Source organism: Aplysia californica, unplaced genomic scaffold, assembly GCF_000002075.1.
Source record: "Aplysia californica isolate F4 #8 unplaced genomic scaffold, AplCal3.0 scaffold01051, whole genome shotgun sequence".
Classification (NCBI taxonomy): domain Eukaryota; kingdom Metazoa; phylum Mollusca; class Gastropoda; order Aplysiida; family Aplysiidae; genus Aplysia; species Aplysia californica.
The window spans coordinates 171,512-180,990 of record NW_004798321.1 but is presented as its reverse complement, the minus strand read 5'-3'; the positions used below and the strand labels follow the sequence as shown (position 1 = coordinate 180,990).

The window sequence follows — 9,479 nt, the reverse complement described above, 5'->3', positions numbered from 1 at the left end:
CACTTACACACAAACACACACACATACACACACACACTTACACACAAACACACACATACACACATACACACACACATACACTCACACACATACACACACTCACACACACACACACAAACCCTCACACTCACTCACAAACACACACACTCACACCCCCACACCCCCACAGAGCTGGTATACGAAGAAGTGTTTTTTAATCCCTGTACAGTCAAAATGAGTATAGATGTGTGTTGCTCTTAGAGTATGTATATATCTATATATATATATATAACTCCACAGGTCTTGTAATCAAATTCCTGCATGTGGTTGAATGATGCATCTGATGTGAACGTACATTTTGTCAGCTTTATTTCTCTTTTCATATTGAATTTTAATTAGAGTAATATATAATTTAAACTTTTTATGTATACCTGCATGACGTTTTACGGTCCTGTACAGCCAAGGAAAATTTCCCTCTGGGATAATAAAGTATTATCTTATCTTATCTTATCTTATGTCTCTCTCCCTCCTCCCCCCTCCCCCACCCCCCCACACACAGAGCTGGTTTACGATGATGTGTTCTCTGTGTGGGAGACCATCTGGGCGGCGCGTCACATGACCTCCAGTCACTTCGTGCTGTTCATCGCCCTGGCCCTGGTGCAAGTGTACCGAGACATCATCCTGGACAACAACATGGACTTCACCGACATCATCAAGTTCTTCAATGGTAACTTGAGCACGTTGTTTTGTTTTTTGTGTTTCTTTTACTGACGTCATCAAGTTCTTCAATGGTAACTTGTCTAACTTTTTGTTTTTTGTTTTTTCTTCGCTGACGTCATCAAGTTCTTCAATGGTAACTTGTCTAACATTTTGTTTTTTCTGTAGGCCTACTGATGTCATCGAGTTTTTCAATGGTAGCTTGTTTTGTTTTTGTTTTCTGTTTTCACTTCACGGACTTGTTCAATGGTAACTTGTGCAACTTTTCCTCTTTTGTTCTTCCTTTTAAATTTCACTACCTAAAAATTACAAAGTTCTATTTGACATTTGTGGTTGTTTTGAGTTACTAGAATCATGAGGTCAGAAACCAAATGTTCTCTCTGCTGCTCTATCAAAATCGTTATATTCGAGATATTCAAACAATTGCGTTTGAAAAGGCTTGACATATTGTGAAAAAAGAAAATTTTGAGGTCCAATTTCTCAAAGCAAAGTATTGAGCAGATAAAACTTTGTTATTCTGTAGTAGCGATTTGTTGAACACCATATCCTCCAGCCATCCTCTGTCGATCTGAGAGCGGCATGTCTCCCAGGAGATGTAATTAGTCCACAACCATTGGCCCAAATCTCCTGCTACACAGCGTCTGTGGCGCAGCGGTTAGGCATGTTACTGTTGCACAGAGAAGACCTGAGTTCAATTCCTTCCCATGTGGGGGAATTTTCTTTGAGTATCTCTGTCGTCTTTCTGCTGTGATGTTGATCTTTAGGTGTAGCATTAGTGAAGAGGGGTACAATGTCAAAATGACTTGTTTTTATAGATTCTGTGAAGTACCACACACAGTCCAACCTTTACTTTGAAAAAAGTCTGTCCGAAACAGTCACCTGTACAAACGAGCATTTCCCATTTTTTAATTTACTGTTTTATCTCTGTATAAATGACTCTGCCCAAGAGGACCGCCTGTCTAAAAATGGGTGGTGGTCTGAAGTAGGTTCCACTGTATATTTAAAAGCTGTGGGTCTTTTACTCTTGCCGATGTGTAACGATACAGTGTCAATTCTTTCCTCTCAGAAATGTGTAACGATGCTGTGTCAATTTTTTCCTCTCAGAAATGTGTAACCATGCGGTGTCAATTTTTTCCTCTCAGAAATGTGTAACGATGCGGTGTCAATTCTTTCCTCTCAGAAATGGCGGAACACCACAATGCAAAGCAAGTGTTGAAGATCTCGAGGGAGCTGGTCCTGAGACTGCAGACGTTGATCGACAACAAGTAGCTCGGGGCGGGGAGAGAGAGGGAGGGAGGGAGAGAGAGGGAGAAAGAGGGAGGGAGGCGCAGGTCGCGATGTGTGTGTCTGCTGGTCGCTGGAAGAGAGAGGAGGTGTCACTCACTCACTCCAGGGCTGGTGGAGAGAGAGAAATGAGAAATGGGGAGGGGGCGGGGGGGAGGGGGATTTAACGGGCTGCTATTGTGAAGAAAACCTCAGTGGACTGGGGGAGAGAGAGAAGGAGTGTAACGGGCAACTATAGCCACGAAAACCTTAGTGCACTGGGGGAGAGAGAGAAGGAGTGTAACGGGCAACTATAGTCACGAAAACCTCAGTGGATACTCAAGGTTCGAAATACAAGGATGTTCAAAGATCACGACAGAGATCACATGATTGTCACTCCCTTCGGATGACGAGATTTGACTGTCACGGAGTACGCTCTTGTGAAATTATTTATTGGAACTTTGTGCTTTCTGTCTTTTCGTTGATTTATTTCTTGACGGTAAAACTGTAATTCCACTTCGGTTTTGGTAAAGCAGAGGATGCTGAAGGTCAGTGATTTCATTTGTGGCTTGTTATTTGGTTTAACAAAAACTGAAAAAGATCAAACCTTGTCTTCACCAGGGTGCTAATTACCATGCGATCGTCATGAATCTCTTTCACAAACTTTTTGTTTTTAAACATGGCAATTCTGACATTTATTTTATTTTTACATGTTATGTCAGGTTTTTTCCTGTAGATCATGTAGTGTCATTAGATCTGTCTTGTAGAAGCTATCCCAGTTTTGTTGAATGACAAAGTTCTTGTAGTTTCTTCCTTCCTATCAAATAAGATGCAAGTCCAGTGTTCATGGTTGTCTTTGGTCATGAGATTCCCCTCTCAACGTCAACCTCTGTGGACAGCTAGAATGATGTTTTTACACAGACTCTTTCCTTCTTTTCAACCTTGGGTTTATGAATCTCAGCTTTTTTATAATATAAAATGTGAAGCATGCTGACAAAAAGAGTTACTTTTTGGATTCAGGCCCTATGGAAATAGATATATCATGCTTATAAGGGAACATTTTACAATTTAAAAGTATCAAATGATTAAAGGCATGTTACGCTTTAAGAATATGGCATCTATAGAAAATCTACAAATTGGACCTTAATGTCTATTTTTGGCCAATATCTCCATTTGTGGATTGCGAGAAGTAACTCATTTTGTCAGCACACCTCACATATATATATATATATATATACCCTGTGGCAAAGACACGATGTAGAAACTGTAGAGAAATGAGATGTACGGTGTCACAGAAAGTTAGACTGAACTATCCACATGTGGGGAAGGGAACTTTTGAGTTGATACAGTTGACACGAGGGTCCACCTACAGCCATGAACTCTGTAAACGTTAATGAGCAAACACCCTGTGGGCCAGGTTTTGGGTTTTCAACCCGACTCTTGACATGTAAAGTTACCTGGCGGTCCCATGAGTCGGGTCTGTCAGGGGGCCCCCCGTCCAAGATAGGTGTTGCCTCGTCGTGGTCCTCAGTCCGACTGAATACCTCAGTGAGTCTCTCAGACGATCTCCGCCTATTTCCTGCGGAACCCTTGGTGTCATCCAAGGGCGTGCCACTCCCTTAATTATCCTGTCCCCACAGTAAAGATAAGAGTCATGTCCCTTGACATCACATTAACAGTTATTAAGCACAGCGTGTATCTGCACAGATGGTAAACACGTGGGAGGAGGTAGCTGTAGAAAGAAAGGAAGGACAGAGAAGAATCCCGTGGAGAATGAGACGTAATCATTTATTTTCATTTGTGAGTGAACTTTTATCGGCAGCATGGATCAGACGGTCACTTTTTAAAACGAGACATCCATTTTGTTTTTCTGGAACAGCTACAGTTCCCTGGCTGGTTCTGCGTGTTTTGTAACCTGTTGATGTATTTGTTGATGTATTTGTTGATGTATTTGTTGATGTATTTGTTGATGTATTGGAGCAGAGATGTCGCGGCAGAAATGCCCATAATGTAGGAGACAGTGTGTGCTTTGAAATGGAGATATTGTCTGCCTCAGGGAACTTACAACCTGGCTTGTAGCATGTATCAATGTTCAGAAAATTCAATGAAGAAAAGGTACTGAGACAAAAACATGTGGTAAAAGACTAAGGAGATAGTACGCTTAATATGACTATAAATGTGTGAGTTCATTGTAAAGATGGTCAACGACATATGCCACTCACTTATGGGCACAGCCGTCGGGGAAATGTGATTTGCTTTTTTTTTTCAAAATGTTCCACGGTCATATTTCGCAGGGTGTGAAAGTTTTTGTAAAGAGTAGTCGTAGTTCTCAATCTGAAAAGGGAAAGATGGAGTCTTTTGTTCAGATTGAATTGTGAGTGAAAAGATGGTCCTTGTAGAAACCATGTCTCTAAACTGGCATCTGTGGTGTAGATTGAGTTCGGTTCTCACGTACGGAAGATGTTTGATGGAGTATCATCGTCTGTTTTTCTGAAATGTATCATCCCATACAACCTGGGTCGACTCTGATGGGCAGGTTAGGACAGCCAGCCTCCTGAATCATCTGAATCATTTCAGTGGGTATGTTGAAGACATGTCCAGTCGTTACAGATCGCAGTGTGTCTAAGCCAACAGCTGGCTCTGATGTGTCCCGGGCATGTCGTCACTGTCATCTCTGTCACTGTGACCTATTTTTTTGTGCAGTCGTTTTGTTTTGATAAATATTCAAGTCTGTTTCAATCTTGTCGTAGTGTAATGAACTGTAACTTGAGCAAACCGTTGCCAGTTGTTTTTAGTATTGTTGAAGTTTTTGATAAACATCTTTAATGTAACTTGTGTGAAGTGACCCAGTATGCAGACCACCCCCACCCCCTCCCACTCCCAACCCCCCACCCCCTCCTTTCTGGTAATGTTACTATGTTGTCTGTATAGAAGGGCAGACTTGAATACACACAGTCAAAGATCTGAACAATACCAGCTGATCATAGAGCTATGTTTTTGCTGTACCATCTTGGAGAAAGCTTTGTCTCCTTTGCTGTCTTGTTGATTTGAGATATTTAGATATTTAGATACACATATATATATATATGTTGCTGGCTTTGTCTTATTTGCCAACACACAGGCATTGAGCAAGTTGAATGGATGCACAATATTTATACCTCTCCCACGTACTCTGTAACTATACATCAGCATTCTACATCTCTCCCTGGTGTGCATATGAAGCCATGAGCATGACTTTGTCCAACACTAAACTGCAAAGTTTTAGGTGGCAATCAGAACAGAACTGTCTGTGATTTCTTTTACATTATGGTAAAGGATGGAACAACATTAAGAGGCTAGCCCAGGTTCGAGACAGGTGGAAAGTGTTTGTCCATGGCCTATACCCTGATGCAGGGTGAGAAAGGCAGTGATGAAAGGATGCACATGAAATCTTCACAACTTTTGATTTATAGAGAAAGAAAATCAAAATACAGACACAGCCGAAGTGGAGTGTTAGTGTGTAGTGCTGAAGGACAATGTGGCATTGTGGGAGAGAAAAAGAATCCAGTCAGATAAGTTGGGAAGTAGATCAGGCTTTTATCACAGCCTTCCAGTGGATGGTGAACGAACGAGGTCATTTGGATCTTCCTCAACAGTGCAGCAGCCGTAGACCTTGTTCTGACCGTTCCGGATGACCTTGACACTGGAAAAGTGAAGTCATTGCGCTGTGATGCTACTCATCTTTTCTAACGCCTGTCCTTGTTTGGGGCAGAGTCCTGTTTTGAGAAGGTGTTTGTTATTTAAGTACATAAGCAATTTCTGGTTTGAGTTCCCGACGTGTAACGGTGATTTTGAAGGCAGATCTAAGGGCGTAAAGGTAGATGCTGAGTGCGGAGATGAAAGGAAGAGAAAAATGACGGTCTAAAGTGATTCTGAAAAATGTTTTGGGGACGTGTAGATTTTTGTACCTGTTGTTTTGTTTTGTTGTTTGTTGAGTGGTTGCCCGTCTCGCTGGTGTACAGTACGGCGAGTCTTGCTGGTGTACAGTACGGCGAGTCTCGCTGGTGTACAGTACGGCGAGTCTCGCTGGTGTACAGTACGGCGAGTCTATTTATTAATTTATTCCCCCGCCTACTCTCCCACAATGAACATGTTCCAGATTTTATGTTTTCTTTTGAATGTAAAGGAGAGAAGGTAACAGATCAACATGTATACCTCATGAGTCATCAATCATCATGTGTGTGGCATAATGTTTTATGAATCGTCATTTCGTCACATTAACTATATCTGATAAGGTTGAAAGATATGACATATCATTGCTTATTGGACGCAACTTTTTACGTAAGACCAAAAATCAGGGCTTCAAAGTGGCCTCTGTGTCTTATCCATGAGAATCCGGGAGATGTTGTTATCGATCCAGAGAATCCGGGAGATACAAAATTAGATTTTTGAAAAACCCAGAGGTGGTTGTATGATTAGGAGTAACCAGTAGGACATTGATATAAACAGACTGGGTTTAAGAACACAAAAAGTAACAGGTGTTTACTAGTCGGCCATGTTTTATTAACTGCTCTCTAGAACTCTTCTACTTTGAAAGTTTGGTCAGATTCTTTTTGAACAATGGAATTTGTTCTATACTCACAGGCCAGATGGTCCTTGTGTAAAGTTATTGCTGAATCCTACAGTGACTGACCCAGAAACAAACTGGCTCCCTGTGTGGCTTGTATGACGGGGATGATGCAGTCAAGATGATTGTTGATGAGATGGAGACCATTTCTATTGTGGCAATGAGAAATCTTTTTCTGCGTACATCCGTAGTATATTCTTTGGGACCCATATTCTTTTACTTGAGTTTTCTGGTTGGTATGTCCTATCCGCTGAACGTAATATTTATTCCAAAACTTTGGCTGTCAAGTGTACCTGCTCTCTACCTATACACGCGTCCTACACGCGTCCTACACGCGTCCTATACGCAATGAAACATGGTCAACCTTTTTTCTTGTTTGATTTTGCCAACAGCTATCACTCTCCAAACCTTTGTTTCCTCCTCTCTCCCCCCCCCCCCCCCCCCCCCCCCCCGCTCTGCCCTTTACTCACGTTTGCCCATACAAAACATCGTCTCTCTCTCCTCCCTACCCCAGTCACAGCTCTTAGCACAGCATCAACTTTCTTTGTTAACGTCCAGAGTTTCATGCAATAGTTTGTTTCCAGTCACTGAAAACACGATCGTTGAAAAAGTTCCTGACTCCAGTGCTTCTTTCTCAACCTATTCGAAGCCAGCTCCCACTTTTTCCACCGTTAAGAGGCTCAAACTTTGGCACCACCGACCTACATCAACCTATTCGAAGCCAGCTCCCACTTTTTCCACCGTTAAGAGGCTCAAACTTTGGCACCACCGACCTACATCAACCTATTCGAAGCCAGCTCCCACTTTTTCCACCGTTAAGAGGCTCAAACTTTGGCACCACCGACCTACATCAACCTATTCGAAGCCAGCTCCCACTTTTTCCACCTTGAGGAAGTTGGAACTTTGGTACCACCAACCTACATGTATTTCTAAGTGGGGCATTGACTGACGCCTGTCACTATCTACTGGGGATCCTCACCGCCCACCAGAGGCACCAAATCTCACACTAGTGTGGGATATCACCCGGGTTGGCAAGCACTGTGTTAAAGCTGTACATCAGTAGCCTCTGAGCTCTGTGTCCATTTATGTGTACATCAGTAGACTCTGTCACTGTGTGTGTGTGTGTGTGTGTGTGTGTGTGTGTGTGTGTGTGTGTGTGTGTGTGTGTGTGTGTGTGTGTGCATCAAGCTAGATCAGTAGCCTCCGTGTCATTGTTCATGTGTGTGTACATCAGAAACTTTGGTGTCCATCTGTATATGTGTACATCAGAAACTTTGGTGTCCATCTGTATATGTGTTCATCAGTAACCTCTGTGACTCTGTGTGTGTGTACATCAGTAGCCTTCGTGTCCATCTGTGTGTTTGTACATCAGTAACCTCTGTGACTCTGTGTGTTTGTACATCAGTAACCTCTGTGACTCTGTGTGTTTGTACATCAGTAGCCTCTGTGACTCTGTGTGTGTGTTCATCAGTAACCTCTGTGACTCTGTGTGTGTGTACATAACGCTACATCAGTAACCTCCGTGTCATTGTTCACGTGTACATAAAGAGACTGTGTGTTGTCGTGCTGCAATATCTTGGTGATTTGTCTCAGTGAAGAACACGTGTTCAGCCTGTTGTTGGAAAATGCGTACGGTAGTTCTTCTTCTGCCTATGTTCTTCTGTCTAGGTTCTTCTGTGTCCATCCAAAAGCTTTGTGTACTCTGTATGTTGGTCGTAACTTTTGGATGTATTTGTCAGATCTGATTTTTGTACGTGTAAATTTCTTGGTTTGTCTATATCAGATGTACAAGATAACATAGATCTAGCATCCACATAAAAGTAATAAGATGAAGAAATCATTGTCATGTACCCTTTTGATCAAAGGACATTGCGTTTTTGTCAGTTGTGAACGTTTTGTGCCACTTCTAAGTGAATGAGTCAGTCTCCCCATCTCTGAGTTGGTCAACATGTGGTTGTTGTTTTTTGTTACGAATTTCGACGGATGTCTCATATTCCTCCTAACATTGGGCGATGAATATGTCTTGAGAACAGGTAGCTACTTTGTCTCTTCTCCGAAGTTATTATATAAATAGAAGTCAAGGCAGACAGATCCTTTGTTCTTGCTATTTTGCCTGTGAAATGCAGGAGCTTTTACTTTTAGTATTTTTTTAAATGTATAAAACAGAAAACTTTTAATTAAAAAAAGAAACAAAAGTTTGAGGAATGAACAGGTCTCTATTGGGCATTTTTATACAACTTTACAGATGTTTGTTACTTAATGATCACCACGAAGTTTTGCTTTTTTAGTTTTTATACTTTTATTATGTTTTGCTTATAATATTGTGCTTGTCAAACTTCTCACTTATCAAAGATCTATCTCAAAGACTGCCATAGGAAGACAAAATGTACTTAAATATTTTCTTCTCGTCTTCAGCTTTTGTGGCTCTTGAAATGTTTTTAAATGTGCTATTATTATACATTTGACTGTTACAAAACTGACCTGTTCCTGAATAGCAATTACTATTTTCTCATTGAGCGTTATTGTGGGGGAGGGTGGCAGCTCAGATTATATTGTTGGGGTTTGTTTTGTTTTTCCCAAGTACAGAGTTGGTCATAGAAGTATGATTTGTCAAGTTTGACCATCGTGAAAATATTCAGCTAAACAAAGTAAAGTTTATAGTAGTCGTCATATAACCTGGCGCTATTTTGTTTTTTCGCTTACACTTACAGACGAGAATGTATGATAAAATGTCCAGTTTCAAACGACTAATGGACAGACAATGCTGTGTACAGGATGTTCTTTCTTCCAATATTATATTCGGCAAGGGTTTCATTTCTCTCAGATCATGCTGGATCAGACGCAAAATAATTTCAGCTGCCACCCCACCGCCCCACCTCCCCACCTCTTGAGAAGCTTTTAACACACTGCTACC

At 41.5% G+C, this 9,479-nt stretch overlaps 1 protein-coding gene across 1 annotated transcript in view; it reads left to right on the top strand.

The window, feature by feature from the left end:
* Nucleotides 1-5,833, top strand: part of LOC101845052 (small G protein signaling modulator 1) — a gene marked incomplete at its 5' end in the record, with an annotated part of 46,304 nt that extends 40,471 nt beyond the window's left edge. Inside the window, 2 exon segments of the mRNA XM_013089801.2 lie at nucleotides 539-706; nucleotides 1,877-5,833. Coding sequence (XP_012945255.1) covers nucleotides 539-706; nucleotides 1,877-1,965 — 257 coding nt within the window.
* Nucleotides 5,834-9,479: the final 3,646 nt, after the last annotated feature.